Source organism: Crocuta crocuta, unplaced genomic scaffold, assembly GCF_008692635.1.
Source record: "Crocuta crocuta isolate KB4526 unplaced genomic scaffold, BGI_CrCroc_1.0 scaffold130, whole genome shotgun sequence".
Lineage (NCBI taxonomy): Eukaryota > Metazoa > Chordata > Mammalia > Carnivora > Hyaenidae > Crocuta > Crocuta crocuta.
The window spans coordinates 7020480-7038075 of record NW_027527920.1 but is presented as its reverse complement, the minus strand read 5'-3'; the positions used below and the strand labels follow the sequence as shown (position 1 = coordinate 7038075).

At 55.7% G+C, this 17596-nt stretch overlaps 1 protein-coding gene across 1 annotated transcript in view; it reads left to right on the top strand.

The window, feature by feature from the left end:
- SMAD3 (SMAD family member 3) overlaps positions 1 to 16278 on the top strand; it is a 114962-nt gene extending 98684 nt beyond the window's left edge. The window contains exons 6-9 of the mRNA XM_077746750.1: positions 7425 to 7637; positions 9833 to 9971; positions 12445 to 12588; positions 15075 to 16278. Of these exons, the coding sequence (XP_077602876.1) occupies positions 7425 to 7637; positions 9833 to 9971; positions 12445 to 12588; positions 15075 to 15198 (620 nt within the window). The 3' untranslated portion in view covers positions 15199 to 16278. The remainder of the gene's footprint in view (positions 1 to 7424; positions 7638 to 9832; positions 9972 to 12444; positions 12589 to 15074) is intronic.
- The last annotated feature ends 1318 nt before the right edge of the window (positions 16279 to 17596 follow it).

The following is a 17596-nucleotide window of genomic DNA, read 5'->3' as shown; positions in this document are numbered from 1 at the left end:
AATTTTACAGGCTCCTGGCATCCTAGCTGGAAGGAGATGGATGATGGCGATGACGATGGCAAACCTTTCTCGAGAACTTACTATTGACTGAGTATTGTGCAGAGTGCTTCCTGCGGGTGAACTCAGTCTTCATAGCAAGTGTGTAACGTAGCGGTGTTAGAATTTTTCACTTTCCTGATTAGGAAGCCAAGAAACAGACTGGCTACCTAACTCATGCCAAGCCCCACAGTTAGTGACCGAGAGGCTTGGGACCCAGAGCATGTGCTCATCTGTGGCAGGACCCGCTCCCCCGTCACCATGTCCTGCTCAGAAGAATGAGGCTCCAGAAGGGCACTTACTAACTTGTAGTTGAGGGCAGTTAGCAGATTGAGGACCCCGAGTGGGAGGCCTGCCTGCCTGCCTCTCCCTTCCTCACTGATTCCCCAGACACTTCCTGCCAGACAGTTGAGTACCAGTCCAGGTGGGGAGATTTGAAGAGGAATCATGGCTCCTGCCATCAAGATGCTTATGGCCTCGTAGGGATAAATAAGGCGGGCATCAGTTTAATTATCAAACAAGATGTAGGTGCAGCTGAAGCAGCCTGAGGGCTCAAAGGAGGTATTGATGGCATTCCAGTGGGGACACGCCTCCAGGGCGTCCAGCATCCTGTGTAATTAACTCATGCAGGCAGCTTTGCCGAGTTCCTAAAAAGTACAGGTGCTGGGGGTCCGGAGCTGGGAAGGACACGTGGGCGTGCACGGTCTGATGGCGAGGCTGGAGGGGTCTGCGTCTGCCCGAGATGCACTGTGCTGGGAGCCAAGGGAGCAGGCACCAGAGTGGAACAGTGTAGGCCAAGGAGGAAAGTGCCAGATGGGGTAGGATCTGTGGTTGTGTGCGAGCGGGACCTGGAAGCACAGGTGGGGTACTGTGAGGATGAGGAGGGAAGGACATTGCTGATAGAGGGAAGGGCATGAAAGGGCAGGCAGAGCTCAGAGGATGGCTGGTGTTGTGGTTGGTGGGGCTAAGGGGGGCAGATGAGGCTGAGGGGCTCCTGGGGGCACCGAGAAGAGAGCCCTGAATGCCTCACTTACTGATTCCCTTCTTGCATACAGAATGAAGGCTGTGAGGGAGGAGTGGTTGGTTATCTGCTGACTGCTTCATAAAGATTAATCTGACCATTGTATGCAATTTAAAGTCTAAGGGAAATGGCTGGTGGCCAAAGGAAAAAACAAAACCCCAAAACTAAAACAAAACGAAACACCTTGGGAAGCTGTTAAACTGAAGGAGGCTGAGATGAAACGCTTGGGAGAAACGGTGGTGGGGGCTGGAAGGGGCGTTGAGAGGGGCCGTGGGCCTGAATCAGCAGGTGCTCCTCAGCCAGCTCTAACTGGGAAGAGACCGGATACCCGGGAGATGGGACGGGCTCGCGCTGGAAGATGATAGTGAGTTGCCTGTGCTTAACTGTGTCCAGGAGGCCGCCAGGCAGTCGGGAGAGAGGTCGGGGCCGGATTTGGAAGCCATCAGCCTGGGTGGCAGCCCTTCGCAAAGCGGAGTTGGAGAGGCAGGGTTTTGTCATCACTTGAGTTTGGAAAGCCTGCGCTGTAGCCCCCCCCACCCCGGGCCTCCAGGGCGCTCACGTGGTAAGGCCTCTGAGCAGCCCTGCAGAAGGGAGGCCTGTTGAGTTGAACATTTTGCCCACGGATCCAACCGCTTTCAGAATTTTGCTCTTACAACCCATCAGCCGTCTCTGTAGCCTGGCACCCCGGAAACACTGGCGAAGGTTCGGCTGAAGTCCTGGGAGTGGAGGAAAGGCAACTCAAGAAGGAAATAAGGCCAGAGAGGGGTTGAGGTGGGCCCCTCCAGGAGGGAGGAGGGAGGGGAGGAGGCTGAGGGTCAGGTTGGAGGGCTGGGCCCGGCCAGCAGCCAGGAGGAGGCCAGTGGGCAGGTGTAAGGAGAGGCCTTGAGGTGACACGGGGAGTTCAGGAGAGGGGTGGGGGCCGAAGGTGGTCAGAGGTGGGTGCAGGGCAAATAGAAGGCGAGATGACCGCTGGGAAGGATGGGGGACATCTCAGGACATCTGATTGTTTCCTGCGTAGGAATTATGCGGGAAGAGAGAAAGCAGAGGACGTCTGGCCCCTCCTCACTTCCTCCCCACATCCAGGCAAGAAACTGTGGCTCCCTCCATGGGGAGGAGCCCGGAGGAGTGAGTGACTGAGAGCCAGCTCAGTTTCTCGTCAGAGGCAGGCTCTGGCTTGCAGGGAAGGGATGTGAGCAGGTGATGTTCCTGTTGTTACACGTCATGCCAGATGAGTCACCTGGGATTTCCTAAGCATTTAGGCCAAGGATTGGGCCAAATGGAGGGGAAGGAGGCGGGAAACGGAAAGAGGAAAAAGATAAGGAGCTGGACCCTGTTAGTGAGTAAGTTGTTCTTGCTTTACAGTGAAACATTTGGGGAGGGGCCTTGACCCCTGGGAAAGAGGTACCAGGCAGTGCCTGGGGGCAGCGGCTGGACTGGAGTGTGAGGAGGTGATGGCACACTTCCAGAGTGCCTCTTGTAGAAGGCATCTCCCCTCCTGCCAGGAGCGAGGGACAGGGTGGTGGGGCCGTGGGGAGATGCCTGGTGCTTCCCTGAAAGGGGATGGGCTCCAGGTGACAGGCCTGAGCGGCTCCACGTGTCTTCATGCTGTTGTACAAAGGCTTTTCTGTGGTCTCACCAGGCTCTGAGCCTCTGTCAGTGTAAGAAATCACAGCATCCTGGGGCGCCTGGGGAAAATGAACATTAAAAAATTTTTTTTAATGTTTCTTTTTGAAAGAGAGACAGAGCATGAGCAGTTGAGAGGCAGGGAGAGGGAGACATAGACTCTGAAGCAGGATCCAGGCTCAGAGATGTCAGCACAGAGCCCGATGCTAAGCTTGAACACACAAACTGAGAGATCATGACTTGAGCCGGAGTTGGACGCTTAACCAACTGAGCCACCCAGGTGCCTCTAAAAAAAAGTTTTTTTTAAAGAAATCACAGCATCCTGGGGCACCTGGGGAAAATGAATAAACACTAAAAAAATTTTTTTTTATTTTTTAATGTTTCTTTTCTGGGGGGGTAGAGAGAGAGAGAGAGAGGAGTATGAGTGCAGGAGGGGCAGAGAGAGAGAGGGAGACACAGAATCCAAAGCACAAATCCTGAGCTGTCAGCACAGAGCCTGACGTGGGGCTTGAACCCCACAAACCGAGAGATCATGACTTGAGCCAAAGTCGGACGCTTAACCCAAGCGCCCCTAAAAAATTTTTGTTTTAAAGAAATCAAAGCATCCTGATGGCAGGAAGTCAACTGCCAGCCAGAAGAGCTGGGCCTTAGACTTTGCCACTGCTCTTGGCTGTAGTGAACCGGTCCCAGGCTGAAAGCACGTGTGGGCTGCTTTCTGTGCTGTGCACAGCTTGCTTTGTCATTCTTCTCCTTAATGAGCTAGGTTGGAACTGGGGTCCCGGGTGCCAGGACCTAGCCGTCCTGGGCCTATAGGAACCAACCCTCGGGGACCACAGCTAACAAGGGCCGACTATGCGCAGAGTGGGGAGCGGAGTCTTCACAGCCACGTGAGTTGGTGCTGAAAGGTTGGGTCTGGGCTGGTGAGGGTCAGGCGGAGGGAACAGCAAGGACAGGGGATTGGAGTGTGGCATCCCCCGGACAGGAGTCAGGCTCCTTCCACAGGTGAGGAGGCCTGGGCAAAGGCATTGCATTCACTTTTTGACCTTTAGCCTTGCGGCTCCGGCCTTTGCCTGCGCCTGCTTTTGATTCATAGTAGAAAGTTAATTCCCTTCCCCCTCCCCCCCCATCTGTCCCTCCTCCTTTTCCTTTACCGGATTTGGATCTCTTGCATGTGTTTTTAATAGGCATCCCTTAATCCAAGTGTTGCCTTCTGGGTTTTATTCTGTTTTCTTTTCCTTAAACAAAACAGAAAGTCCATGCCAGCTTGGAATAGGGCTTAAAAGCGAAGCCAGCCAGTGCCGTTAGGCTGGCGGAGGGCCAGTCGTGAATTAAGCGCCCCGTGCCACTCGAGAAGTCTGGCTGCTCCCACAGCGGTGGGGGCAGGGGGCCGAGAATGGCAGGAGCAGGCGGTTCATGCCTTTCCGACACCTCTCCTGCGGGAAGAGAGATCAGCGCGGACTCCGTCTGGCCGGGAGCAGGGCTGTTTGAAGGGCAGGCCTTGGGCATTGTCCCCTACCACCCCACGTGTGCTGAGCCTTGGGCCTGGAGAAACGAAACCACTGTCGTGGAGGCAAGTCCCCACAGCTTTCGGAGTCATCCTTCCCGAGGAACCTTCGAGTGGCATGTCTTCGGGTCCTTTTCAAGAAGCAGTTCAGCAAAATTACTTTTGCATCTGTTGGCAGACTCTTAAAATTAAGGCTGGCTGGCTTGATGGATGTGGGAGGAGAGGTGGCCGTCTGTGAGGTTTTTTGTTTTTAAGATTTAGTGCCAGGAGAAGCTTTGGTTCCCTCGCAGAACCGGTAAGCATTGTCTATGCGTAACCAGAGCCACGTATCATATTATGCTCCCTTTTTGCCTTGTCTGCTAGGAAGCTCAGAGCCAAGCCAAGTGCTCTCTCGGTTGGTAGCTATAACCTGTGGTTATTCTGTTTATAATGTTCTCCTTTCCAGGGTCCTGACTCTTTGTTTCTCTTGTACTTAACTACGGTGTGGATGAGTCATTTGGTGGGGAGATCGGGGGGAAATGAGGGCATACATACAGTTTAAAATAGGCTGCCATTCAAGGCAGAACCCAGAAGTGGTGACCATACATTTTGGTCTGTAGCTCCTCTTGCAGAAGTGCCTTGAGGAAGCAACTGAGAGGTGCTAGGAGGGACAGAGGTGAACGGCAGGGCCAGACTTTTGTTGTGTGCAGAGAACAGTGAATGCCTGGCTGGGGGTGCTGCTCTGGTCAGTCCTGCTTCCGAACACAGGCCAGCTCACCCCAACAGCACTCTGTAAAATGGTGCCCTACAGACTTTGCCTTGGCCTGACCGTGCTGCTCCCCCTCTCAACTAGCATCTTATTAATTACGTGTCAGGCTTCTGAGTCCAGTATATCCACAAGTTATAGGGATGTTTGGATAAGGGCTCAGATCTGCTTGGGGGGGGCCTCTTCGGGGAGGACCCCAACCCCCTCTCTGATCCTGAGATGCCTCAAAGCCCACATTTCTCCAGAGTGGTCCTGGCACCATGTTACCCCGTGGGTGGCCTGTGGCTTTTCTACTTTTGATGGGTAGGCTGTGCCAGTGCTCCCGGGAGCCAAGCTCACCCTCTTCTGTCTTTACTAAGCCAGGGGGTGCTAGACAGGGCTTTATAATTTGGGGGGAGGTCTCTGTTCTGTGCTTTGCTGGGGAAGCCAGGGCCAGCCCAGACCAGCCTGGCTGTCTCGGGCCAGACGCCCAGTGATCTAGATGGCCTGCACCAGGTGTCTTCCGGTAAAGCTAAAGTCGCTGTCCAGACCAGGGAGACGGGCACAGCAAGATCAGCCGAGCCTGCCCCCAGGCAGTGGTGATCAGCAGCCCTTGCCCAGTACCTCATGGCCTTGTCACTGACCCAACCCCCTGGAGTGCTTGGATTGTGCTTGGATTTCTTAGGCTTTTTTTTTGTTTTTAAGGTTTCCAAAGCAACATACCTCACATTTTAGTGAACACGCTGTTTAGAATATAGCTTATCTCACTGGAATGTCGAAGCATTGAGTGCAGCCAGAGCCGGATGTGGCCGCTGTGGCTCAACCCAGCCTCAGGAGCCCAGGCCACGAGCCATGGTCACTCTTGACCCCGACACTCCTCCCCTCCCCTTTAAAAGTAGCTTAGATCCCCTGCCTTCCCCTGTCTTCCCTCCTTCCACCCTGGGAAGACCGGAGAGGGGCAAAGACACCTTGCCTCCTCTGCAGTAGAGGTTGGGACAGGAGCAGGTGTCCTCAGGTTCACATATGAAATCAGTTCGATGTTGTCAGCACCATGTATTGAGTGCTTGATGCTTGCCCAGCTCCTCATGTGATTTCTCCCAGTCCCTCCGCAGACAGCACCTGGTGGTAAAGAGGGCTCTCCACCTGGTGGCTGCAGGGGGAGATGTGGAGGCTGGAACTTGGAGCTGGGCTGGTTTGCAGTCACACGGCCGGTCCCCGCCAGAGCCCAGAGTGAGTTCTGGGCTGCCTGGCTTCAAAGCTTGAGCTCCATGACCTGGTGGAACATCTAAGGCAGTGATTTTCAGCCGGGGGCTCTTTTAACCCTTCAAAGACAGCTGGCAATGTCTGAGGCCATTTATTACTGTCACAGCTGGGGAGGGGGAGATGGACCGTGGGCTCCCGACATCTAGTGGGTAGATACCAACCAGAGATGCTACTGAACATCCTGTAACCTACAACGCTCCCCCCGCTCATCCCAGTCGAAGAATTATTTGGGCCACGATGTCAGTAATGCCGAGGGAAGGAGCCTGATCTAGGGGTCCTAGCCCTCCAACGGACACTTTCTGGGTGTGTGTTGAGTGCAGCTATGTTACGGGTCTGCACCTCCTCCCACGTGTGGTAGGCATTCATTTCTCTTTACCCTTAGAAGGGGTCGCAGGTGTAGACCCCACAAGTAGATCTGGGCCCTTTGCCCTCGGGGCGGGGGGTGGTGGTGGCTTCCAGGCCCCTCCCAGCACAGCTTTTGATTTTTGTCTTTNCTCTCTGACCCTCCCCTGCTCACGCTGTCTCTCTCTCTCTCTCCTAGAAATAAATAAAAACATTTAAAAAATAAAAAATAATAAAAAATGAAAAAAGGAGAATTGCTTTCAGATGAGTCTGTGTCTTAGCCACCCCTATGTAGCATCTGGATACGTTCGGAAGACGGTTTCTGCAACAAGAGACGCGGACCCTGTTTAGCCTGTGGACAGCACCTGGGGCCCGTGTGGTCACAGCCCGGCACCCACGGAACCCCCCCGCTGGCCCAGCCGTGTCATTTTATGGGCTTGGATACTGATGGCTGCTCTACGGGCCACGAGCGCCCAAGACCAGACAGAGTCGAGAGCCCGTTTGGAGGCAGAGGTCACCGTGGGTTACTCCGGAAGCGAGGCTGGGAGCTGGCCGGGGAGGTGGCGTGGCACGCCGGGCCTGCCCAGTGGGTTTGCCCAGGTGCGGGTTGATGCCTGGCCCTCTTGGGGTTTGGTCCAGCACCTCCTTGGGCACTTTTTCAGTCCGAGGCCAGCCAGGCAGGACGGGATCTCTGTGAGCTAAAACTAAATGAACGTGGAATGTTTTTCCAAACCCCGGAGTATGGTATCCCACTGGATTCTGCAAGTTTAAGATCATACCAGGCATGAGAGCAGAGGACTGTAACACCCACTGAGAGGTAGAGAAACCCTCTCATGCAGCATCCAAGGGACCTCGTTGAGGAGTGTGCGACCCGGGGGCCCCTGACCCAGTAGCCTGTCTTGTCTCCCCAGACCTGCAGCCCGTCACCTACTGCGAGCCAGCCTTCTGGTGCTCCATCTCCTACTACGAGCTGAACCAGCGCGTGGGGGAGACCTTCCACGCCTCCCAGCCCTCCATGACCGTGGACGGCTTCACCGACCCCTCCAACTCGGAGCGCTTCTGCCTGGGGCTGCTCTCCAACGTCAACAGGAATGCAGCCGTGGAGCTTACGCGGAGGCACATCGGTAAGGATGCCACCTTTCCCCGTTTACCCACCCCTCCCCGTGGCCCCAGCAGCCACGGTGCGGAACCCACCCACCTGCGCTGTGCGGCGCCTCTGGCTGGGGAGGGTGCAGTCCCCCAGCATGCCTCCAAACCCTGTACTGCCTTGTTTAGGGGGCCAGACCGGAAGAGTTCACGGTGCTCGGTCATTCCCATTCAGAGACACAGAGTCTGTCTGACAGTGTGAAAGCCACAGAGGAAAGCCTTCACTTAAGGGATGGGGCAAGAGTGGGGAATCTGAGAAGGGCAACATTGGCAGTTCTCTCCACGTAAATCCCTAGTGGTAGGTGGATAGGTAGCTGGGGTCAGTCTTGACAGAGTGATCTTTTCTTTGTTAGCTTCCCATAGTACTAGGCTGCCAGAACAGCACTGATGCTAATATTCTGCCTTCCAACACTCAGCATGTGATAAAAGACGGCTTATAGAGGAGGAAGCCATGTACGTGTTCCTTGGTTTGCTCATAAAATTATTGTGCTAAGGATATTTGTAGTTTTGTGGTCCCGAGTCACTCCGAAGGCCATGGAGATGGTGTAGTAGGGTATTCTGGGTCCAGAGCCCCCAGGGGTGGCGGACCGGCTCCAGGGCAAACTCAGGGGCTGGGCAGGGCGGCAGGGGGTCTGGTCTTGATCTTGTCTGTGTTGTATCTTGGGCTTTCACAGAAGATTTCATTTGAAGAGAGGATTTAATAGTTAATAAGAGTTTAGGAACCATAGGCGTGGGCCTGTGTGCTCATTTTCCAGGGGATAACCTGACGCCCAGGGAAGAGTAGAGCCTTGCCGAGGCCACACAGGGAGTGTGACACAGCCAGTCACAAACAGTCCCTTGCTGCTGCGCCCACATCCTTCCCCGCCTGCCTCCCCCTTTGTTTTACTTCAAAAAAGATACTGATCCTGGGAGGCATATGTAGTTAGTTATTCTCTTTATGCTTTTCTATATTTAAAAAAATTTAACATTTTATTTCTGAGACAGAGCGAGCAGTGGGGGGAGGGGTGGAGAGAGAGGGAGACACAGAATCTGAAGCAGGCTCCGAGCTGTCACCACAGAGCCCAACGTGGGGCTCGAACTGATGAGCTAGGAGATCATGACCTGAGTCAAAGTCAGACACTTAACCGACTGAGCCACCCAGGTGCCCCTACTTTTCTGGATTTTAAAAAATAATATTTCAAATATTACCAAAACAAAACACATTTTTTGTTGTTTTGGTCTGGGTCTACCCATCTCTGCCTGTGACCTTGACTGACCTGACCCCGTGGCCCCTCCTTGTGGAGCCCGAGGCGGCCAGCACCCCACGTATCTGCGACACCCAAGTCTCGCAGCACCAAACCAAGAAGAAACGGGGGAGTGGCAGTCGTGGGAGGAGGCGGCAGGGAGAACACCCAGTGGCCCCCTGGTTTCTATCCCACTTGACGTCTCGCCCGTAAAGCCTGGCTCCGTTTTCCAGCCCTCTGGGCCTCTTCCCCAGAAGCGGCAACAGAGGCCTTCCCGTGCGGCAGGAGAGAACATCCCTGGCTGAGAAGAGAGCTCATTGTCAAGAGCGTTTACGTAACTGTTTGCTCGAATTGCAGAGGCAATTTAAAAATAATTCCTGTCCATCTGGAAGGGATTTAAGAGATGAAGGAAAAGTGAATGATATAAACCTATGGAATGTTTTAGAAAAATGCACTGGGGAGAGAGAAAGGTACAGGAGGTGGCGTTCAGCCATCCCGGTAAAGCAGGGCGCCTGTGGGGTCGGCTGCCTCCGGAGCAGCTCTGCAGGTTTGCTGAGTGAATTTTTGTAGCAGTAGCTGTAGTAACAGCTCGTGCTTATTCGCAGGTGCTTAGTGGGCGTGGCACAACCACTCTGGGAGGTAGGCAGTGTTGTTACCCCATCTTCCAGACGAAGAAACTGAGGCTCAGAGCTTGAGTAACTGGATTGGAGGCCCATGGCCAGTCGGTGGCAGAGGATGCCCTCGCCCCTGGCTCTCGCCATCTGCCACCTCTAGCTTCAGGAACCGGTTTCCCGTGTGTGGGGTTTGCCTTGCCTGTGGGCCCTGTCTGTCTGGGGAGGCTGGCAGGGAGACAGTCCCTCGGAGCAGCGGCTGCAGCTCTGCCTCCTCGGCTAGCCTCCGCCGGCCCTGCGGCCAGACACCCCGGGCCCACCTGACCCACGTCTCCACAGGCCGAGGCGTGCGGCTGTACTACATCGGAGGGGAGGTCTTCGCCGAGTGTCTCAGCGACAGCGCCATCTTCGTCCAGTCTCCCAACTGTAACCAGCGCTATGGCTGGCACCCAGCCACGGTCTGCAAGATCCCGCCAGGGCAGAGCTCCCCACCCCCCCACCCTAGCCCTGCCCCGACGGCCTCTCTGGCCCCGGTGCGTGCCTGGGAGAGGCGTCTTCTTAACCGTTTCTCCTCCTCGCTGGGGGGTTTTCCGTGCTTACTGTCGGGCGGCGCCCTCCTTGACCCTCCAGGAGCAGACACAGCACTTGCTGCCTCGTGTGCACAGAGGCTCGGGCATTATGCTTTCTTCCTTCCTTCCACAAGCTCACAAGTGCGCGGGCACAGGGCCAGGTGGCTGGGGGAGCGGGAGGGGTGCGGGAGGCCCTGCTGCTGTCCCCACAGACCTTAAAGACCAGCTCAGTATGTAAGAGAAAGACACGAGTGAGTCTAATACAAGGAAGGGTGCTAAGCACCAGGCAGGTAGCTCAGATAAGGTGCTCCTGGATCCGGGTGGGCCTGGGGGGACTCATTTAACTGCTGGGATGGATCAGGGAGAGCTTCATGGAGAAGGCATTCTGGCACTGAAGGCTGGGTAGGCACAGGGTGACGGTGGGGTGGGGACTGTGAGGGCATTCCAGGTCGAGGGAACAATATGGGCACAAGCCCAGAGGCAGTGCAGGGCAAGGCACGAATGGGTGGCACCCTGGCTGGAGGAGAGGCCACGTAAGACAGGAAACGTTTAGAAAGAATGATGGGACCAGACCACGGAAGGACATGACAAAGTTGTACTTTTATTCTGGGGAACTCGTGAGGGTTTTCCGAGCGGGGCTGACAGCTCCCACCTGGACTCCAGGAGAGGGTGTCAGGCGCCACCCCAGAGGATGGCTTGCCAGTGGGGGGAGGGGGTGGCTGCCCAGCCACACTCACAGAAGGCTGATCCCATCAGGGCCTCTCGACTTAGGGAACCAAGGCCGAGAGGCCGGGCCAGAGTGCCCTGCTCACAGGCACGCAGCCCCTGGGCTTGCTGCTGGCAGAGGCGGGCTGTCACTGGCTGGTCCTGCGTGTGGCACATGTGTGGCACACGTGTTCCTGTCTGCTAAGCAGCAGATGATAGCGGAGCGATGGGCTTGGGGCAGGGTCAGCTTAAGAATGCAGGAGGCTTGGGGCACCTGGGCGGCTCAGTCGGTTAAGCGTCTGACTCTTGATTTCGGCTCAGATCATGATCTCAAGGTTTCGTGGGTTCGAGTCCCACATCGGGCTCTGTGCTGACAGTGCAGAGCCTACTTCAGGTCCTCTGTCTCCCTCTCTCTTTGCCCCTCCCCCCCTTTGCTTTCTTTCCCAAAACCTAAAAGAATGCAGAAGGTGCTCTACATTTCCAGAGCATTGTGTGGTTGTGTTTACAGAGTACATTTGTATCTTTGCTCTCCCTTAGTCCTTTCCAATCATTCTGCCTCCTCCGGGGAGGAGACAAGTTCAGAGAGGTCATGCCGCCTGACCAAAGGCACAGCTAGTAAGTGGCTGAGCCAGGGTGAGCCTAGGACTGAGTGACTCGCGAGTGTGGTGCTTCTCTGCTTCTTGGCTCAGATGGGGGCCACCACCCACTTTCTGCCCTGTGTCCCCACATGTCCCCTTGGAGAAAATGTGAGAACAGGAAGGTCCGTTGTGTTCTTGGCATTGTGGCCATTCCTTTCCCCAACCCTCCTCCCGTCTTTCTGGTGCGGGCTGAGTTGGCCATGGTGGGGTTTGTTAGCTCACAGAGGATCAGAGCCGGGAGGACCTCTGAGGCCAGCCTCTCGGAGACACGGGCTTATGACAAGAAGGTGACCAACCCAGAGTCACACGGCAAAATTAGGTGCCCAGTGTGGGCCTGTTAGTAAATGTCACCTTAGCTCACCTCTTGGGTATTTCCAGCATGTTGCTCTTGTCTTTATTTTTCTGATTGACATATTCCTGGCACTCTGGGGGTAGGACCTCAGGAGATTTATTATAAACCTCATTTGTGCCCGTCTCTGGTTTTACGGCCTGGAGGGTTAGACACACGTCTTCTCTTTGCTGCGATGTCACTCTGACCCAGCCAGGTGCCCAAAGGCCAAGATGTGGCTCCAGTCTCGTGTTCCCTTCCTGGCCCCAGGTGGACTCACCAGGGAACCCTGGGTGGAACGTGGGACCCTCTGCGAGCACCCGTTCATCTGGCCTACACTACTGTCCCTCACTCTTGTCTCCTGTCAGGGCCTCCGGCCCCCAGGTGCTCAGCTGTGCCCCATGCAGCCACGGGCGTTCTGGCTTGGGTCCCTTGTGTCTCTGGCCCCTGGATGCCTGCCTTGGCCCTTTTGCCCAGGGCAAAGCCCACCTCTCTAGACCATCTCTCTTGCTCTTCGNGGCTTTAAGGGCAGGGACCAAGCGGGCCTGTCCCGAGCACGGTGCAGAGTGTGAAGTGCGCGGCTGGCCCATGGAATGACTGTGGGCCATTCTGAATGACCCGGGGGGTGGGGGGTGGCTTTAGCCAGGCATGGGGGCCTAGGACTCGTAAGCGCTCTGTCCCCAGGAGCACGGTCTTCGCTCTCTCGGCAGGATGCAACCTGAAGATCTTCAACAACCAGGAGTTTGCCGCCCTCCTGGCTCAGTCCGTCAACCAGGGCTTCGAGGCCGTCTACCAGCTGACACGGATGTGCACCATCCGCATGAGCTTCGTCAAAGGCTGGGGAGCAGAGTACAGGTCAGGTCGGGGGCACGCGTCACTGGGGCCTGACTGCTGGAGGCTCAGACGGCAGAGCAGGGGCTCCTCAGCGACGGGCTAGGCCAGCCCGCGCCCCAGAGAGCAGAGACCAAGGGTCAGAGGCCAGGAGGGCCGGAGTCCCACCAGATAAGGAGGAGCCGGGCAATGTGTGCCCAGTGCTGTGAACGCACATGTTCCGTTTCCTCTCACCACCACCCTGGGCGGGGACACTGGCATCGCCCCGGCGCACGGATGAGGGAATGAAGGCCCCGGCAGGGAAAGTGACTTGCCTGAAGTCACACCATTAGTGGGAAGGCGGAGCCTAGAGCCGTGCCTGGTGGCTGCTTCCTCACTGTTCCCTTTGGGCAGATGATTTTAGGACCACCCTTTCCAGTGAGTTAAGTCGTCATACCTCCTCTGGGGCTCCGTGTTTGACTTGAGGGACCCTGAGAATCGAGGGTACTAAAATTGAGAAGCAGATAGGAGAAGAGAAGATGTGGGGAGTCAGAAGGGAACACAGTTTACTCGCTCAGAAAAGAAATGATGTTTTTCTTTTCCAGAATTTCAGATATTGCTTTAAACAAGGCTCTGGTCGGGTCTACCTGATCTGCTCTGTTGAATCTGTCAGACCGTTCTGGTTGGGGTGTAGAGATCCCCACCCCTTTCCTTTCCACACCTAGACAGGAGCGTGCGAGGGCCAGGGCTGGGCACCCCCCAAGCCCTGCCCAGCCCCCCGCTTCCCCGGCAGACGCAGAGGTGCCCGCACGTCAGCTGGGGCCAGCGCCTTGCAAGTGACTCCCCCCGCCTTCTCTTCATTTTTCCAGATGTTTGGAATCCATTTTGTTTTGTAGTCATTCTGCACCCAGGCCAAACCCATTTCAATATTGGCTCTGGGCCACTGTTTATAATGAAATCCAGATGAGCATGACTTATGGAAAGTCAGATCCTCATTAGAGGATGTCAGTCCGTAAAATCCGCTTCTATTTACCGTATTTTAGCTGCTGCTGCCGCCTGTGTCTGCCCCACCGTGCCAGGGAGCACCTTGGCCTGTGGGGTCTCTGGGTAAACCCTGGATGAGTGACCACCTGAATAGCCACAGTGGTCAGGCCTCTGGGCAGCGCTTACAGCCCGGTTATAGGGCCGGAGGAGAGTAGCTGAGGCCCAAAGGGAGAGTTTAGCCCATCTTTTAGCCCTGGCTGAAAGCATTCATGCAACAAGAACGAAGGGTTATAAAATGAATATATTTTTCTAGTGGGAGAGGGAGATACTTAGGACCACCCCCAGTGCAAGAGAGCCAGAGTGGGAGGGGGGGTCCTTTCGCTCCTTTCGACACCCACACTTGTGTCTGGAGAACCGCACTCAGGCACCACAGGTCAGAGAGGCGCCCCTGCACCCACCGGACCCTCTCTCCACCTCTACACCGGTGCAGCGTCGGCCGGGCAAGGAGGGTTGTGGCCTCAGGTGAGCAGCCGTCCACCTGGCGCGGCACCACAGCCCTCGGGCCCCGAGTGCGCTGAAGAGGCCCCTTGGTGACGGAGGAAGCCTTTCCCGGGGGGCACGGTGTCACCGTGCGGGGCGTACAGCCAGCACCCCTGGTCCTGTGCGGCCTTCCGCATCACCACCACCTGGCAGCCCTGCGGAGCAGCCTGACGGGTGGGTGCGGCCCCTTCCCAGAACAGTCTTGCCCTCCTCCTGCCTCTCGGGCCAAAGAGAGTAAGGTTTCATCCATCCTGTGAGATGACCGAAAGCAGGCAGGGCCCAGGGCCCAGGCCTCTCCCTTCCAGCAGGCACCGGCACCTCCGGCCTCAGCAAGATAGCTGTGCTCGCTGGAGGCCTTTGGGAGCTCGCCTGCCGGCTGCGTCATCAATCGGCCTGCATTTAGACAAAGTGGTTTGGGGAAAAGAAACGTGTGGTGTGCCTTGGTTTTTTCCAGTAATTGTTCCATGGCTCGCTCTGCCTGTAAGATTTTCCAAAATAAGGCCCTAGATGGGAATTATTTCAGCACATTGGGAACTGATGGCATGTGGACCCTGTCGGCACTTTGCAAAAAACACCCCTCAGTCAGACAGACCCACGTCATCAGGGCCTGCTGGCCCGGGGGGTGCCCATTCAGGGCGGATGGGACTGAGGGAGACCTCTGCTCAGGCTGGAAGTTCTTCACTGGGTGGCTGACACAAGAACAGGTGGGCACGTGCAATACCCTGGAATCTGTCTTATCCGTTTAACCCTTGAAGGGCTACGTCCTTTCCCAGCAAGAGAACCCGATTTACTCAAGGCCCTTCCTGGCTGGGGAAGTTTGGCCTGGCAGTCCCAGCAAGTTAGTGGGGTCTCCTCTAGGGCAGAGCCTAGCAAGGAGCCTTGGACACCTCTCTGGCTTTGGGAGGAAGACTCTCCCGAAAGCAGGAAAAGGTGTTTTGACTTGGATGTGTGGCGTTCTGGACATTTTTGAAGTCTCCCACCTCCCCTCCTTTCCCTATGTCTTGCAGGAGACAGACAGTGACCAGCACCCCCTGCTGGATCGAGCTGCACCTGAATGGGCCTTTGCAGTGGCTCGACAAGGTTCTCACCCAGATGGGCTCCCCAAGCATCCGCTGTTCCAGTGTGTCTTAGAGACACTGGGTGTGAAGGGGGAGAGTGGGGGGAGGGCGGGCTTGGGCGAGAAGGGCCGTGTAGGACATGGAGAAAATTGGAACTCAACTCACTATCGTCAATGAAGAAGAAGTTTTTCTCCCTCGATCAAGGCGGCACCAACCTGTTTCCCAAAAACACAAAAGCGAACCCAGAGATGGATTTTGTGAACCGCTGTGTCTGCTGAACACATTTGCCCTTTGGCCCCAGTTTGGAGGGCGAGAAACGGCTTCTGCTCTGGTGGCTTGAGCAAACAGGTAGTGTTCCACCACCTGCCCCCTCCTCCCAGCCTCCTTCTGTTTTAATGCCCGCAATCTAGGATGCACTGTCCGACAGGAAATGGTCCTCGGTTCCGGACTGGAGTGGGAAACTCACCTCGGGTGTTCTAGGTAGGGTAGAGGCTTCAGAGGTGCGAGCAACCCTCACGCCTAGTCCTCTGGCGCTTTTAACAAAGGCTTCAACTGAGCCTTCCTGAGCCCCAGCGCTCTGGCAGACCCTGCACCCCGGGAGCCGGACTGACTTGGGGTGGGGTGCGCGTCTGTCTCCTCCCCGAGCAGGCGGACACGTGTGAGCCAGTGTGTTCTGAGCAGGCCCACGGGGACGGTGGGGAAAGCTGCTGAGACCCCTCGTCTCTCCAGTTGGTCCTTTGTCACTCTGAGCGGCCGGGAGCTCTGCCGAGGCTCAGTGCTTCTGCCACGTCTAGTTCATCCTCTGGCGTTAACCTCAGCGATGGAAGGTACGTGAGGTGCTCACACGAGGCAGGAGGCGGCTGTCGCATCGCGGGTTTGAGAGCGGGTCTCCGGTCCTCTGTAGGCACTCGCTTGCTCTTCTTATGCATCCGCCTTCTCGGTTTACCTAGTCAGTTGCATTAATTAAATGAGCTTTACTGTATGCTCGTTTAAATGTTTATATTTAAAAAAAGAAAAAACCTCCTGGGTTGGCGCACTGACTGGGAAACCAGCGTGGGGCCCGGCCACCTCTCTCTGAAGGTGAAGCTGTTCCAGGTTTTGTTGAGAAGACACCTGCCAGGAGCACTTTTGAAAACTGAGATTAAAAGCAGCAAATTCANGCAGGCGCGGTGCAGGGAGGGCCGCCACCCTCCCCCTGGGATATAAGATTATCCAGCTCCCGGGAGGGGTCATCAGTGACTCCAGCAGCTATGTTGTAGAAGTACTGTTCCCAGTGGCAATTAGTGAGAAAACCATTATAAATGATCGCAACTGGAAAAAAAAAAAAAAAAGCCCTCCTTTTTTACTGGCCTTTTGCAGAGTCCAGCAGACAGAATTGCCACTTGCATTGGTACTTTATTCCTTGTTGCTGTTTTTTGTATGAAATGACTTGTCCCGTGTTTTTGCGTGGATTTCTAGCAGGAAAAGTGAAGGGATTTCCTATGGAAGTCCTGTCTTCTTCCAGGTGAAGGGGAGGAAGTGTATCCTTCTGGCAGGTATAAACCTCAAATGTGATGCCATTTCTGATGCCTTATGATGTTGGGGGCTTCCTGGTGCCTCCCCGGCAGGATCCTAATGCCTCTGCAGCTCTAGCCTGATGGCTTCCAGGTAGGAGAGCGGCCACCCAGGCTCCCCAAGGACACAGGAAGAGACGGGAGGAGCGCCTTGCCAGATCTACGCTTGTCTTTTCCTGGGGCCAGTGACACAGAACCCAGCGACCACACCAAACCCCTCTCGCCCTGAGAGGGTCACATACGGCAGGTCCGAAGGTTGCCTGCTGTGAACTGATCTGTGGACTGCTGCTTCCAGGAAGCCCTCTGAACCTCCTGCACGTGTCAGGTCTGAGACTCGTGATGTGGAATATCCCGTTTTGGCCTCTGCTGGCGCCATCGTCGTGCCCTTCCTAAAAGCCAAGGCGGCAGTTTCCGAGGGCCCGCGTTCTCCACCAGCTCCATGATCCTCGGAGGCCCTCCGACGGCATGCAGCCAACCCTCCCGTCACTCGGGAACTGGCACAACCTTGGCACCCCTGCTCGGAGGGGGTCTTAGCACCCTGGATGCTCAGAGCCGAAGGCTACTTGGAGGAGGCATGGAGTTTTAGTTTTGTGTTTCTCCAAAAGCTCACGTGGCCCCCCCCCCCCTTCTTTATAGACTGCTCCTTGCAGGAGGATGTGAGAGGAAAAGGTAGGTAAGTCCCCCCCTGGAAGACATTCAGTCCTATCTAGAGGGGAGGACCCTTCCCGTCACGGAGGCTGCCTAGGTGCTTTGGGCTCGTGTAATATTAGTGTCCTTTCTTTAAGTCACAAAGCTTGTTTTCTAAGTTTGAAAAACCCATGGTCTGAATGGCATTTACATCTTAAAATCTTTTTTGAGGACAGTTGAAGAAGGGGGGGGCGGGTGGAGTGAGAGAAAACAGGGCAGTCGAGCAGGGTG